This window comes from Mercenaria mercenaria, chromosome 13 (genome assembly GCF_021730395.1).
Source record: "Mercenaria mercenaria strain notata chromosome 13, MADL_Memer_1, whole genome shotgun sequence".
Classification (NCBI taxonomy): Eukaryota; Metazoa; Mollusca; class Bivalvia; order Venerida; family Veneridae; genus Mercenaria; species Mercenaria mercenaria.
Genome location: NC_069373.1, coordinates 30,068,947 through 30,086,039, shown reverse-complemented (window position 1 = coordinate 30,086,039; position 17,093 = coordinate 30,068,947). Strand labels below are relative to the sequence as shown.

The following is a 17,093-nucleotide window of genomic DNA, read 5'->3' as shown; positions in this document are numbered from 1 at the left end:
GCATTTTAGGTCTAAATTTTGAGGTAATGGATGGGTTACTCCCCTCATAGTTTATACTAATTTATTTTACATCTACTGAGAAGCAAGTTCTACAACTTATATTAATCACTCTTGACACTTCAATCCATTGCCACTGGTGCCACTTAGTCTTGAGGGGGCTGTCTCCCTGGAAAATTGTGAAATACAGGTATGAAATGATGGTCTCTGGTTCGTTTCTTGGTCTAAATTTTGAGAAAATATTATTCCTTTGCCAAAATAGTAGAGTGCATCTTTGATGAGTATAGGTCATTTCTAGGCCAACTGCGGGGGAGAGGGGAGACAAGAGCCCCGTCAGCCTGGCCCTGGATCCAGGCCTGGTCTGTGACATGAAACACAACATACCAACACTCTGCACACTTTACGATACATAAGCAGGTTACATTTGATATGACATAATTATTCTGTAGTATCAATGATACATAATCAGTTACAGTCAAACCTGTGTTAAAGACCACCTCTGAACAGAGACCACCTGGTGCTAAAGGCCACATGTTTTGTTTCCCATTTTAACATTTACAGTGTATTTTTACCTGTGAATAAAGACCACCTTTCAATAAAGACCACATTTTGCCTCTCCCAATGGTGGTCTTTATAGACAGGTTTGACTGTATTTCAATTGCAATTATAATTTATATTGCCTTGATGGCACATCCTTTAAAAATCCAATTATGAACTGTTTCTATATACAGATGAAATGACTACTAATTCTGTTACATACCAAGTTCAATCACAGAAAAACTGATGTTTACTGTTTACAAACTCACGTCCTGTCTGCCATACAGACACATTTAATGTCACTTACATAGCAAGTATATTACAAAATATCTCTACTAACTCAGTTACCTGTAGCCTGTTTGGCTGCCACAATAAGTGGCTTAAGGGTTGATAACTGCATGGACTTGTTGAGGAACGGGTGATTCAGCAACTCCCCAGCTGTTGCTCTTTTGTCAACATCAACTTCAAGCGACTTGTTTAGGAAGTCTTGAAGCTCTGGTGACAATTTGTTGAAATTTTTAATTTCTGGCTTGCCTTTGGTTGCAATTTTGTATATGGCTTTAAGTGGTGTTTCATTCAAGTATGGCGGTTCTCCCTCCAGCATCTCGATGATCATGATTCCCATACTCCAGATATCAACCTTCTTTCCATAGTGCTTCCTGGTTAATGACAGACAAAAATGTGCTTTACCAGTTACTACTAGAACAAGTAAATTTGAAAGGTGATAATCATGTCAAAAGAAGTCGCCCACCTGAGAAGCAGCTTGACCTTTCTTCTTACTATGTTTGGTAAGCATCCATTAAGCATTTCGTTAAAAGTTGTGTTTTTTTTCTGTTGTTGCTATGACGACCCTAAAATGCTACTATGGGTAACCATCTAAATTAATTTGAAACACAGCCAAACCAAGGATGCTACAGATCAAATTTGGTGAAAATCCGTCACTTGGTTCATTAGAAGAAATTGTTTCAAGCTCTTTTTTCTATTTTCAGCTCTGGTGGCCACCATATTAACCATTTGAACAAATATGAGAGAATCTTACAAGTTACAAGGACACTACAGACCAAGCCTGGTAAAGACCTATCATTCTAATTCACCATAAGAAATTGTTTAAAGTTTCTGTTTCTTGTTCAGCTTTAGCAGCCATTACAAGGGCTCCAAGGGGAACATTAATGAAATTAAGACAGGATCTTACACAGATGCTACAGACTAAGTTTAATGAAGCTCCATCTTCAGGTTCATGAGAAGCATTGTTTAAAGGCTTTTCTATTTTAGCTCTGCTGGCCCCTAAAATGGACCAAGTGGAACCATTGGAAAAAAAAACTGATTAAGGACCTTAAAAGGATACATGTAGAGCAAAACAAGTTTGGTGAAGATCCATCGAGTGGTTCATGAGAAGAAGTTGTTAAAAGGCTATCTATTTTTAGCTCTGGTGGACCCTAAAATGGGCCAGACTAAACCAATAAATATTTTAGAGAGTTTCTTGCCAGGTTTCTACAAACTAAGTTTAGTGTAATTTTGGCCAGTAGTTCCACAGAAGAAGATGTTAAGTAAAGTCAAAATGCTAATGCATGCAGGATACAGAAAGCCAAACCATCCACCTAAACTAACACCTCACCTGTGTGCTGAAAACATATAAAAGGAACAGGTATGGATCCTATTCCTCCGAGATCATACTATGATGATACCCAAATTTATGAAGATTCGCTCAATCTGAGGCACATTATTACCAAACAAGATGTTAACTTGGAACATTAAAGCTCTAGTGTTGGGGGAAAATCCGCATGAAAAAGTATTACTGAAAAACAAACTACTACGTAGCAGTTAACATCCTGTCTAAAGGATGTTTTATATGCTCTTCTTGTAACAGTTTAGAATGAAACAACAAAATAAAATGACCTTTATATTCATATTTCACATAATCTGCGAGTATCTAACGGGTTTCATGAAAAAGTACCTTGTTCTTACAATATCAACTTTTAGTCATGTTTTAATTTTTTGGCCACAGAAAACATTTTTATATACAGCAGCTAAAAAATAAACCAGCCTTTTCCTCTAGATTGCCCTCTACCTATACACCATGTTTAGTGAACAATTGTCATATTAAATTATCACAGTATCCAATTTTGTAGCTGACAGACTGATGAACTCATGGACAAAAAGACAGAAATATATATTAAATACAATAATGTCCATATTTTTCATATTGCTTTCTAACTACAATTCAGGTTTCTTGATAAAAGTCTCATACTTTAAAAATACTCACAGGATCCACCTCCTGCAATTGATAAAGCTTCAGGTGGTGAAATGAGATGCAAAACAAGAGGGTCATGATGATCCTATATCGCTCACCTGTTAAACATGGCCTTGGAATCATCAAGATAAACATTCTGACCTAGTTTCATGAAGATAGGATCATAAATGTGACCTCTACAGTGTTAACAAGCTTTTCCTTTGACTGAGTGGTGACCTTAGTTTTTGACCCCGTATGACCCAGTTTCGAACTAGGCCTTGGAATCTTCAAGATAAACATTCTTACCAAGTTTCATGAAAATAATGTCACAAATATGGCCTCTAGAATGTTAGAAAGCTTTTCCTTTGATTTGAGCAGGTTACCTAGTTTTTGACCCCACATGACCCAGTTTCAAATTTGGCCTAGGAACCAAGATAAACATTCTGACCAAATTTCATGAAAATAGGGTCATAAATGTGGCCTCAATAGTGTTAACAAGCTTTTCTTTTGATTTAACCGGATGACCCCGTTTTGACCCCATATGACCCAGTTTTGAACTGGCATAGGAATCATCAAGATAAACATTCTAATAAAGTTTCATGAAGATAGGGTCATAAATGTGGCCTCTATGGTGTTAACAAGCTTTTCCTTTGATTTAACCTGGTGACCTAGTTTTTGACCCTATATGACCCAGTTTCAAACTTGTCCTAGAGATCATCATTTGTTCCAGTGGTTCCACTTGGTCCATTTTAGGGGCCAAATAGAGCTAAAATAGAACAGCCTTTAAACAATGCTTCTCACAACATTCTGTGCAGGTTTGTATCAAATCAAATGAAACCTCTATATGGCTGAAAGGGCCAAAATAGAAAATTTTGCCTATTTCTGGGGCAGTAACTCTAGAACCAATGATGGAATCTAGCTGCTTTTCAAAAGGAACTGAGATCTTATTGTGACTTAAGTTGTGTGTAAGTGTGGTTCAAATAGAATGTAAAATGTCACTTCTATCGTGTTCACAAGGTAAAAATAAACAAATTTTGACTCTTTCAGGGGTCAATCAGGGGCTGTAACTCAACAACCTATGATTGGATCTGAAGGATTCATCATGGAATCCAAGATCTATTGTTGTTAAAGACATTTTGCAAGTTAATATCAAATCAAACCATAACTGAAGTCTCTATATGGCTGCAAAAGCCAAAACAGCAAATTTTGGCCCTTTAAGGTGCCATAACTCTGGAACCCATGACAGGATCTGGCCAATTTTCTAAAGGAACCAAGATATTATATCAATACAAGTTGTGTGCAAGTTTGATTTAAATTGAATGAAAAATGTGGTCTCTATCATGTTGACAAGCCAAAATAGCAAATTTTGGCCCTTTAAAGGGATATAACTCTGGAACCCATGATGGAATCTGGCCAGTTTCGAATAGAACTGAGATATTATGCCAATACAAGTTGTGTGCAAGTTTGATTAAAACTGATTACAAAATGTGGTCTCTATCATGTTCACAAGAAATTGTCGACAGATGACGATGGACAGATGAAAGGTGATCACAAAAGACCTTGTTATGTGACAGGTGAGCTAATTAAACTAGTTAGGTGGGGGGGATGGGGGGGGGGGGGTCAAAATATTTTACAGAAAACACTTTTATCCTGTGCTTAAGATAATTTTATAATAAAACTGTTTCTTACCTTGAAACGACCTCTGGGGCCATCCAATATGGTGTACCAACCATTGTCTGTCTTTTTGACTGCTCGTTACTAAGCTGGGCACAGAACCCAAAATCTGTTAATTTAACTTTTCCATCCATACCTAACAGTACATTATCACTTTTTATATCTCTGTGAATAATGCTACGGGCATGTAAAAAGTCTAAAGCACTAAGACACTCTCTAGTTACAGCTGCAATCTGGCCTTCCTTCATAATGGTCTCTGTTACAACATCTGTTAGCGGACCACCATCCAGAAATTCCATTATTACCCATAATTCTTGATTTTCTTCCACATAGTAACAGTCAAGGAAGTTTACAATGTTTTCATGGCGGTAAGTTTTCATGACTTCAATTTCTGTGATGAGCAATTCTTTTTTAGGCTGATTTGTTAAGTCCATTATTTTAATTGCAACAACTTCATCTAGGTTACTTTTAGGGTGAGCCATTACAACACTCCCTGAAGCACTGAAATTAATTAAAACATGGAAAATAGAAATATCAAGAAAACCAGGTTTTCAAATTCTACATTGTGCCAGTGTTCTCAAGTTATCTTCTGGAAACCGTTAAACTGTTCCGGGTCATTGCAACCTTGACCTTTGACCTACTGACCTCAAAGTCGAACTTGACCGGTATTTTATGATGTTACACCTGTCTACCAAAAATTATTTAAATCTGCCAAGCCTTTCAGGAGTTGCTGTCCGGAAACCATGAAAACCAATAGACAGACAGACAGACAGACCAACCAACAAGCTCACTCTTAAATACCCTGGTATAAAAAGCTTTTCTTTAAAACGAATACCAAAGAGTTATTTAACAAGAGGGCAATGATAGCCCTATATCGCTCACCTGTTATCACTGCACTTGAGGACAAGAAGGTCCTCAGAAAAAATATCTAAGTCCAAAGGACAGGAACAACAAAGGAAAGAAATTTAACCAAAAAGAAAAAAAAAATCTTACAAGGTATAGATATGTTAAAATACACCTAAAAATTGGAGGTACCATCCATGTTGTACCACAGAAAACTGGTCTCGTGTTTTAGCTATGGCCAATAATAAAAAAAGTTACTAAAAATAAGCTATTTATAGTAACGTAAAAGGGAAGTAATTAAAAAAAATAAATATTGTAAGTGGACAAAAGAAGGATCTGCCAAATAAATCTGTTGACATAAATGAAATTTCAGATCAATATCTTCATTAGTTATGGAGATATAACAATTTTAATTTGAAATAAAGGGAGGTAATTTGACATAAAATCAGTCCATAGTTATCTACCCTGATTGTCTCAGTCCAACTAATAACAATAATGAAATTTCAAATAAGTCCTGTAAGTACTTACTGATATAAATCCATTTTGATTACAATCAGGGGAGGTAATCAGATATAAAATATCTCTGGAACCTATGATTGGATCTGATTTGTCATGGAATCCAAGATTTCTTGTTGTTGAAGGTATTTTGAAAGTTTGTATCAAATAAAACCATATATGAAGTCTCTATATGGCTGCAAAAGCCAAAATAGCCAATTTTGGACCTTCAAGGGGCCATAACTCTGGAACCCATGATGGAATCTGGCCAGTTGAAGAAAGGAAGCAAGATCTTGTGGTGATACAAGTTGTGTGCAAGTTTGGTTAAAATCAAATCATAAATGAAGCTGCTATTGTGTAGACAAGGTCAAAATAGCTAATTTTGGCCCTTTCAGGGGACATAACTCTGGAACCCATTAAGGGATCTGGCTGGTTCAAGAAAGGAACCGAGATCTTATGGTGACACAAGTTATGTGCAAGTTTGATTAAATTCAAATTATAAATGAAGCTGCTATTGTGCAGACAAGGTCAAAATAGCTAATTCTGGCCCTTTCAGGGGCCATCACTCTGGAACCCATAATGGAATCTCGCCAGTTCAAGAAAGGAACCAAGATCTTATGATGATACAAGTTGTGTGCAAGTTTGGTTAAAATAAAATCATAAATGAAGCTGATATTGTGTAGACAAGGTCAAAATAGCTAATTTTGGCCCTTTCAGGGGCCATAACTCTGGAACCCATAACGGAATCTGGCCAGTTCAAGAAAGGAATTAAGATCTTATGGTGATACAAGTTGTGTGCCAGTTTGGTAAAAATCAACTCATAAATAAAGCTGCTATTGTGCAGACAAGGTCAAAATAGCTAATTTTGGCCCTTTCAGGGGCCATAACTCTGGAACCCATAATGGGATCTGGCCAGTTCAAGAAAAGAACCGTGATCTTATGGTGATACAAGTTGTGTGCAAGTTTAGTCAAAATAAAATCATAAATGAAACCACTATCATGCAGACAAGAAATTGTTGACGGACGGATGCACGGACGCACGCACAGACACATGACGGACGAAGGGTGATCACAAAAGCTCACCTTGTCACTATGTGACAGGTGAGCTAATAAAATAACATGCTAAGCCAACATGATTATCCTTGGCCAAATATCAAGGCAAACATTTCTTGACTTCAGTCAATAAATTTACATATATTTCTCCCAGTCACACAATTCAGTGTTGTTATATTTTCTGGTCCTTTGGGATCATGGAGTCCACTCAATAGATTTGTAACAGAGTTCCGCTTAAGCCGGTGCTAGGGGGCGTGAGAGGTTTTGTTCATTACCGAGTCTGCTATTATTTTTCTTGGTTGCATTCTATGCTTCCAAAGGATCTTTTTACAGATTTTATTGCTCATTTCTTCCTATTTTCCAGTACAGTCAATATCACTTCTCCTTAAATTTTTGTCCGGCCTGTACCCACTGATAAATCAATATATTACAACAATTGAAAAACAAGAGTAATACCCTGAACCAACTTTCTTCTTTGTTTGATACTTCTCAAGTGCATTACCAGAACTTGATAACTTGCCTGCAAAAAAAAACAATGTTCAAATTAGATAATATTGTTACAAAATGTTTAAACTAGTTAATATTGTTTTATAAAATACAGAAAATAGATATTAAAAGATGTTTTTGGTATTGTTTTTCTTTACAGTTCAAAACTCTTGCGTATCTTTACAGAGTTGAACAATCTTTTATATCTTTACAAAGTTCAACCATCTTGTATATCTTTACAGAGTTCAACCATCTTGTATATCTTTACAGAGTTCAACACTTTTGTATATCTTTACAGAGTTCAACACTTTTGTTTATCTTTACATATATAGAATTCAACACTCTTGTCTTAAGAGATCAACAATCTTGTATATCTTTACAGAGTTAAAAAATCTTGAATTTCTTCAAAGCTTAAATAGAGTTAAGGAACCTGTGTAATGTACGTCAGCTTATCACAGTGAATAAGTGTGTGAAGTTTCAATTCATTGCCACATGTGGCTACTGAGATACCAGCTTACACACAAAAACTTAACCAAATGGACGCCGAAGCGGACACCAATGCACAGGGAGCTCTATCTATTCTTTGAATAGTAGAGATAATAAAATTCTTCACTTAAAACTCACAAAATAACATCCTCACAAAGAAGACATTTGACTCAAACCATGAAAATTTGTGTGCATGGAATTACATGATTTCACAGCACATCTCTGCCCTTTTAGCATGGTTCAAAAACAACTTGTTTATGAAACTGTAATTTGATGCAATTACATGTATTTTGGGCCACAATGAATATTTTACAGTAGAAAACCTAGCTACTTATTCAATTTCAAATTAAAGTTTCCAGATTCATCTTTTGCCTCAAAGACTTGACAGTACAGTTTGGTTACAAAGGTAACTTTCCTGTCAAGGACTATAATACTTACGCAGTGCTTCATTTATTTCTGTATCTGTCATCTTGGGTTGTTCTTTAGGACGTCTCGTAGCTACAGGCTCTTCTTTTTTCTCTTTTGTGTCCACTTTGATTTTAGCCACTTCTTCTTTTACTTTTTCAACCTATTCCATAACAAGAATAAAAGTCGAATCTAGCTCAAACCATGTAAATACAATGGCACACAAACAAAAGAATTAAAGATTAAGTATCTATTTTAGACTGTAACATCAAAGAACAATCTTTATGAAATGAAACAAAATCAAATCACACAAACAGGAAAAATTAATCATCTTCAAATTTTTGGAAAATTTTGGCACTTTTTAATATCAAATATTTAACATCTTATGAGAATTTTCTTAAACTATATATACTAACGCATTGTGGCGATGGGTTGATTCATGTTAATTATAACTCCCTCCAACAATTAACCTAATTTTGTCTACATTCATACCTCATCTTTCTTTTCACCCTCTTCCTTTTTAAAAACTTCTTCTGTTTTAGCAGTGTCATTCTCAAATTCCACTTTAGGTCCTTTCTCATCAGCATCATCATCAAGTATTCCTTCAGATTGTATCTACAACAGTTATGTAACAAATTAACAAACTGTCATATTCAAATTTCTTCTTATTATAAGGAAACATCTATAAAAAAAATATCACAGGGATATAATGTTTATTTTTACAGCCCCTCTATATACACCAACGGTCTGTATTCTCATTTTATTATCAAGGGATCATGCATTCTGGAGAAAGTCACAGCATGTCCAAATTCCAACTCAATTCATATACAGAGAATGTTTATATTCTCATGTCATCATAAAGGGGACATTTTGGAGAAAGTCGCAGCTGGTCCCAATACCTATGTAGGGAATGTGATTTTGGAGAATATCACCGTAGGCCGTAACAGCAACTCCATTCTACACATTCAATTCTTCCTATGATGAAGAGTACTGGCTGAATTTCAGTAAGAAACAGGTATTTCAAACCACTACAATAATCTCTAATTTACAGCCCAGTAGCTAACATCATCTGCTGGTTCACAGATCTGACATTAATATCTTTAGTCGATGTTATCTGCATATGTATCTCCCTTAACGAAAGTAATTGTACATGTTCACCATGTGATTTAAATGTCAAGACTGCAGAGTACACAAACAATAATGTGTATCATAAATAATATACCTAATGACTTGCACCAAATACTGCTGTACAATGTAGTAAAAGGACAGGGGATGGGACAGTTTTATAACATATTCCTGATCATAACAAGTGATCAACTAGAAAATGCTTTTGTAAAAAAGCGCATGTCTCCCCCAATGCAAAGTCCTATAGGCAAGAAGTCAATAGGGGTCAGGAGCGAAAGTCAAAGAGACACTGATGGTTGGCTGCAATAGGGATCATCTACTTGGCATGTCCAATCATCAGATAAAATTTCAACACTCTTGGCCTAGTGGTTCTCAAGTCACTGTTCAGGCTTCTGTGACCTTGACCTTTGATCAAGTGACCTCAAAATAAATAGGAGTCATCTACTCTGCATGTCCAATCATCCTATTACGTTTCAACTTTCTGGGTCAAGTGGTTCTCAAGTTATTTCCAAAAAATGATTTTACATGAACAGGCCACTGTGACCTTGACCTTTAATAGACTGACCCCAAAATCAATAGGGGTCATCTACTCTGCATGTTCAATCATCGTATGAAGTTTCAACATTCTGGGTCAAGTGGTTCTCAAGTTATTGATCGGAACTGGTTATCAATGTTCAGGCCCCTGTGACCTTAACCTTTAACGGAGTGACCCCAAAAACAATAGGGGTCATTTACTCTGCATGAACAATCATCCTATGAAGTTTCAACATTCTGGGTCGAGAGGTTCTCAAGTTACTGATTGGAAATGGTTTTCAATGTTCAGGCCCCTGTGGCCTTGACCTTTAACAGAGTGACCCTAAAATCATTAGGGGTCATCTACTCTGCATGACCAATCATCCTATGAAGTTTCATCATTCTGGGTCAAGTGGTTCTCAAGTCATTGACCGGAAATGGTTTTCAATGTTCAGGCCCCTGTGACCTTGACCTTTCATAGAGCGACCCCAAATTCGTTAGGGGTCATCTACTCTGCATGACCAATCATCCTATTAAGTTTCAACATTCTGGGTCAAGTGGTTCTCAAGTTACTGACTGGAAATGGTTTTCAATGTTCAGGCCCCTGTGACCTTGACCTTTAACGGAGTGACCCAAAAAACGATAGGGGTCATCTACTTTGCATGTACAATCATCCTATGAAGATTCAACATTCTGGGTCAAGTGGTTCTCTAGTTATTGATCGGAAATGGTTTTCAATGTTCAGGCCCCTGTGACCTTGACCTTTGACGGAGTGACCCCAAAATCAATAGGGGTCATCTACTCTTCATGATCAATCATCCTATGAAGTTTCAACATTCTGGGTCAAGTGGTTCTCTAGTTATTGATCGGAAATGGTTTTCAATGTTCAGGCCCCTGTGACCTTGACCTTTCACAGAGTGACCCCAAAATCAATAGGGGTCATCTACTCTTCATGACCAATCATCCTATGAAGATTCAACATTCTGGGTCAAGTGGTTCTCAAGTTACTGACCGGAAATGGTTTTCAATGTTCAGGCCCCTGTGACCTTGACCTTTAATGGAGTGACCCCAAAATTGATAGGGGTCATCTACTCTGCATGTACAATCATCCTATGAAGTTTCAACATTCTGGGTCAAGTGGTTCTCTAGTTATTGATCGGAAATTGTTTTCCATGTTCAGGCCCCTGTGACCTTGACCTTTGACAGAGTGACCCCAAAATCAATAGGGGTCATCTACTCTTCATGACCAATCATCCTATGAAGTTTCAACATTCTGGGTCAAGTGGTTCTCTAGTTATTGATCGGAAATGGTTTTCCATGTTCGGGCCCCTGTGACCTTGACCTTTGATGGAGTGACCCCAAAATCAATAGGGGTCATCTACTCTTCATGATCAATCATCCTATGAAGTTTCAACATTCCGGGTCAAGTGGTTCTCTAGTTATTGATCGGAAGTGGTTTTCAATGTTCGGGCCCCTGTGACCTTGACCTTTGACGGAGTGACCCCAAAAACAATAGAGGTCGTCTACTCCAGCAGCCCTACAACCCTATAAAGTTTGAAGGTTCTAGGTCAAATGGTTCTCCAGTTATTGCTCGGAAATGAAGTGTGACGTACGGACGGACGGACGGATGGACGGAAGGATGGACAGACGGACAGGGCAAAAACAATTTGTCTCCTGGGGGAGACATAATTAGCACATCAGGCCTAAAAAAAAATTCTTTGTTTCCAGTAACATGCTGAAAAAAATTAGGGTAGGTAGGTCGGATTTTTTTTTTTTTTGGAAATGTTTTTTTTAAGGGGGACTTTTCGGAAATTATTTTTTTTTGTCAAAAAATGATTACAAATAAGGGGGTTATGCCTTTAGAGCATCAGTAAGTTGATTTCTAACATCACAGCTATGTTTAAAGCATAAAAAGTGCAGTTTTGCATCTTTTTGTTAAAAAGTTGAAAAAAATATTCTCCAAGGCCATAAAAACATTTAGGGTCAGGCCAAAAATTTAGGGTAGGTCGGGATACCGGTAACAAACAATTTTTTTTTACGCCTCAGTGTTCTGGCTGTCACTATAATATGAGCTTAAAGAACCATACTGTACGTCAAAGGAAGGCAACAGTTAATTCTCTCCATGTGTAAATTAAATTCTTCACACCCTTGAAAATACAATTCTATTCTTCACATATCATTTTCTTCACACAGACCAAACATATTTCTCACATTTTTTGATATTTGTGATCAATTTCATTTTTTGGGGTGACATAAAATTACACATCTGAAATTTCATGATATCATGAAATAAAACTGATATCAAGATATCAAAAAATCAAAAAAATGGATATTTCTAAATCATAGTGTGATATCTTAACCTGCATTTAATGATATCCAACTATAATTAACTACATCAAAAAATATTTTGTGATATCCGTAAATGAATTAATGATATCATCATATGAATTAACAAGAGCATTGCCTACAGGTGCCATAGCTTGTCTGCAAGTGCGGGACAATATGTACAAAAAGAGTTATAGTTCAGACTTTCTAAGTACAAAAAGGCCATCGTTCTCACAAAAGTCATACAGAGTTACGGGTCTTAGTCCCCTAATGATGATAAACAAGTGTGCAAAGATTCAAAGCTGTAGCTTTTATAATTTCTGAGGAAAGGTTAACCTAAACAAAAATTTTAACCAAGAAACTCAAAATTCGTAAGTACAAAAAGGACCATAATGCTGACAAAATGCGTATCAGAGTTATGGTCCTTTGCCTACATAGTCCCCTAATGATGGTTAAGTGTTTGAGAAAAGGTGGACCTAAACAAAAATTTTCACAAATACCGAAGATCAAGTGACGACAATACCTTGTAGATTTTTTTTCAAAAAAAATTCTTAAAATAATTTTAAAAAAATAGTAAATTTAAGAACTGGAATGATAAAGAGAATTTACAAATCATTTTTCTGTAAACAGTTTTGGCATTTTTACAGAAAGCCATGTGGGCATTGAGCTACATTTACGACTGAAGATTCCAAAATGGGTTAACATGAATAGGTCATTACATTGCTGACAGTCTTCACAGGTCTGCTACCTTAATGGTACCCTATAGGATACATATGAGCTGTGCCATGGGAAAACCAACATAGTGGGTTTGCGACCAGCATGGATCCAGACCAGCCTGCGCATCCGCGCAGTCTGGTCAGGAACCATGCTGTTCGCTAATGGTTTCTCTAATTACAATAGGCTTTGAAAGCGAACAGCATGGATCCTGACCAGACTGCGCAGATGCGCAGGCTGGTCTGGATCCATGCTGGTCGCAAACCCACTATGTTGGTTTTCTCATGGCACGGCTCAATTATATTTTTATCAGATCAAAAAAATGGAATAAAACATTTAAGTAAGACTCCGCAAAATCATGAGAAAAATGTGATTTGGTGCATGCCTATATTCTGGTCACTCACATTCGTCACCTGTACAAATTGTGAAGAATTGGATAGTATTCTTCACAGGGGTGTGTGTGAAAAGTATGTGAAAAATACGGTCAACCACAGCTGTCTTGGTTTAAACAAAAAATATCATCTGAATTAGAACATACATTGTATGTTGCCAACACAGTTAAAATTCTATCTCCAGTGATTTGTTTTTTTTTTTTCCTTATTACCATAGCCAAAGGTTTAAGGCTTGACTGAAGGATGAAAACAGTTTCCATAATATTATGTTTGCCTTTGACAGATGTTTACATCAGAAAGCCTTCAACAGACTTTTAAATGCAAGCGGTGGAAATTTATACAAACACTTGCCACATGAAGAACAGCTGTTATGTACTCGGGTATCACTGGCATCTAAATTCTGTTCAAAATTATTTTAAACAAAACTTTCTTTAGCTCATCTGGGTGCAGGGAGTCTGGGGTTTATCAAACTACTCACAGAACTAAAAGGGTTAAATAATGGAGGTCACTTGCCTTGAGAAATCTTTCATCTGGCTTTTTCTTGATAGATTTACTGTATGTTTTCAGTGAGTTGATGACAGCTTCTGGATTTTCTTGCTGTTCTTCTTTCCTGTAAAATAATAATTGAACTGCGCCATGAGAAAACCAACATAGTGGCTTTGCGACCAGCATGGATCCAGGCCTGCATATCTGCACAGTCTGCTCAGGATCCATGCTGTTCGCTAATGGTTTCTCTAATTGCAATAGGCTTTGAAAGCGAACAGCATGGATCCAGACCAGACTGCATGGATGCACAGGCTGGTCTGGATCCATGCTGGTTGCAAACGCATTATGTTTGTTTTCTCATGCTGTAGCTCAATATTATAATCAAACCTGTCTTTACCTCTACCCATGAAAAAATTGATTAAACAAAATAGCCTGATCGTACAATTAATGGCACCTCATTATCAAAGCATGCCAGCAGAGTGTATAATACACATGTACTAAAAAATATGAAATTCTGAAAATGTGAACTTCAGAAAACATATCCTGTAATTTAAATTTGAATATGTGATAAATGTCTTTACTATGTTAAACTATCTTAGAATTATAGATATTGGCTGACACATCACAACAACAATAGCCATGTGATAAGTACATGTAGTTATTACATACTACAAATATTTCCTGTTCAGTCCTTTTATTAACATGCAATAGTCTGTTTAAAATTGGAGATTAACCCAAACGTAGTCTTTGAATATGAAAATATTTTTAGTATCAACTTACGAGATATCCGAGCTCCCCAACAGCATTTGCCAAGCTGGAGGGAGGCCATTAAACTCTCCTGTAACCTTGTCAAACCCAACATGAAAATTGTGCTGTACCATATATGGGGTTCCAATGCTCATGTCCTCGCCCCCTCCACCAGTACTTCCCCCTTTCTTACCGGGCTTCGTCTTGTCCTTGGAAGTCCCCGAGTTATTCTTGAACAGAGGCATTTTGCTCTGGAATTACAAACTGACTTTATAGGAATGGCACAAACAAAACTATTCCCAGTAATTTGATTAGTTAATCTTCCCTCTTAAATTGCTGCAAGGACAATGTTGTGTTGCTTGTATAATGAATAACTTCCATCTAATATCAACTGAACGGTGCTTAAGGGCAATTAAGGCATTTTTTTTCCTTTTTGCAAACTGGAATCAGTTTATTGCCTGCAGTGTCAATGGTAAATAGCATTGTTTCGAGACATAACAGATCTTGAAAATGAGGTACAATACAACCTCTCCTCATTAACAAAGGAAATTCTCATTTAGTTAATGAAGTAAACTTGTCTACTTCTTATGTACAGTAACATCAGCCATCATTCTATGCATAGGAAGTAGTTCTTTTACCTTTGTTTTTTTTTTAATTTTATTTTATTTTTTTAGCCAAAAGGAAGCTATCATCTATATTTACCAGTAAAATGTTACTGCTGTTGTTGGTATTCATTTTTTATTCATTGACCATTTTAAAATTGTAAGTAAATCAAAGCATGTACAAAATCTGACACACCATCAACTTGTCACAATATAACCGAAAATTTATTCATACTGGCCTAGCTAGCTATTAGGAAGTTATACATTATTTTCTGTGTGTAAACAAAGACACTTTATGAGGTAACTGCGTAATTAGAGATGCTGATCTGTTTATGACTGTCCTTCAATATTTTGAGAGATGTAAGAGCTCATGTCTCATATTACTGCTACCTCACATCAATTTTCTGTGAAAACATTAAATATTGCTACTGCATACACACTACATGTATCTACAACTATCAACCATGCATTAACCACAAAATTATACTCCCCTCTACTATAGTTTCCTGTCTTTCTTTATTTTGTTTCCTCTGTATAAGGACATAACAAAATCCTTGCTTTATTCAAAATCCTGTACTACAGAGTAATGTGAAAGCAAGAAGTCCTGAATCAACTGCTGGCATCTACCACTGCAGAAAACTAAAATGCCAATGACTTATTGCTTATTTATGTTTTTCAGTAAATTACCAAAACACTATCTAAATTCTAAAATGCTAATTTCTTCCAGTTCAAGGCCACTAGGGAACCCAGGACTCACCATGAAGTGTAAAATGATTTTTTGAACAATCCTGCATAGTTTCAAAGCAATAAATGTAATGTTTCTTGAAGGCGTCCAAAAAATCTAAAAAATCCTAATTTCTTCAAGGTCAATGTCACTAGGGGGCCAGGCCTCACCATGGGTGTGTAAAATTAGTTTGTAAATCACCCTACAAGGTTTTAAAAGAAATATATGTTACAAACTTTTTTGAGTAATTCCCAAATGTTGCCGCAATCGCCCGAATTTGGATCGCTTAGTCTCGCTTCCACTAAAAGTGGGCGAGACAATAAAATGGGTAAATTTAGTCAAAACATGAAATAAAAGGAAAATGTGTTTGTTTTAAATGTAAGATCAAAATGAGCCGCACCATGAGAAAATCAACATAGTGGCTTTGCGACCAGCATGGATCCAGACCAGCCTGCGCATCCGGGCAGTCTGGTCAGGATCCATGCTGTTCGCTAACAGTTTCTCCAATTCCAATAGGCTTTGAAAGCGAACAGCATGGATCCTGACCAGACTGCGCGGATGCGCAGGATGGTCTGGATCCATGCTGGTCGCAAAGCCACTATGTTGGTTTTCTCATGGCGCGGCTCAAATATCTTTCACTTAAGAACACCATTATCTTACATTGTCACTTGTGACTATGCAACCCATGAAAATATTGCATGTGGTGTTCACTAGTCAAAGATATTTCAATCTAACACTGAAAGAAACAATATCCTCAATTAATTATGATATTGTGTCTGTGGTGTATACCTAGCATGTATATATAATTCAGTAACTGATTTATAGCAATCTTGAGTAATTTGAGTAAACTTCCTGAAATAGAAACCAGTCCATTCTTATTTCACTCCTTGACAACTTCCTTCTAAAGAGTGAAATGTTCACAGATTTCTAAGAATCTATAAAAAAATATATTTTTTTTAACTTTGCTGACCTTTGACCACCAAGTGAGAGCTTAGGGTTAAGCACATCAACTCATTAAGGGGAAAATTTGTGTCAAGTGATATTAAAATCTCTTGATGGATGGCACTGATACTGTTAAACTTTGACCTTATAGAGCTATCTTGACCAATGAGGTCTGGGTATTGTGAATAAATAAATCACAGAACGTAAAACTGTTTTAAGACTTTTTTTTTCACACCACATCAGTCCATGGATGACATTCTTAAAACTATTTTGCAAACTTTAATATGCATAGTATTACAACATAGTATTACGCATTA

At 36.5% G+C, this 17,093-nt stretch overlaps 1 protein-coding gene across 1 annotated transcript in view; it reads right to left on the bottom strand.

Moving 5' to 3' along the window:
* The window catches only part of LOC123530454 (uncharacterized), a 57,301-nt gene that overhangs the window by 6,615 nt on the left and 33,593 nt on the right, over positions 1-17,093 (bottom strand). Inside the window, exons 10-16 of the mRNA XM_045311231.2 lie at positions 14,542-14,759; positions 13,789-13,885; positions 8,699-8,821; positions 8,240-8,369; positions 7,286-7,349; positions 4,454-4,939; positions 883-1,193 (exon numbers count right to left, since the gene is read on the bottom strand). Of these exons, the coding sequence (XP_045167166.2) occupies positions 883-1,193; positions 4,454-4,939; positions 7,286-7,349; positions 8,240-8,369; positions 8,699-8,821; positions 13,789-13,885; positions 14,542-14,759 (1,429 nt within the window). The remainder of the gene's footprint in view (positions 1-882; positions 1,194-4,453; positions 4,940-7,285; positions 7,350-8,239; positions 8,370-8,698; positions 8,822-13,788; positions 13,886-14,541; positions 14,760-17,093) is intronic.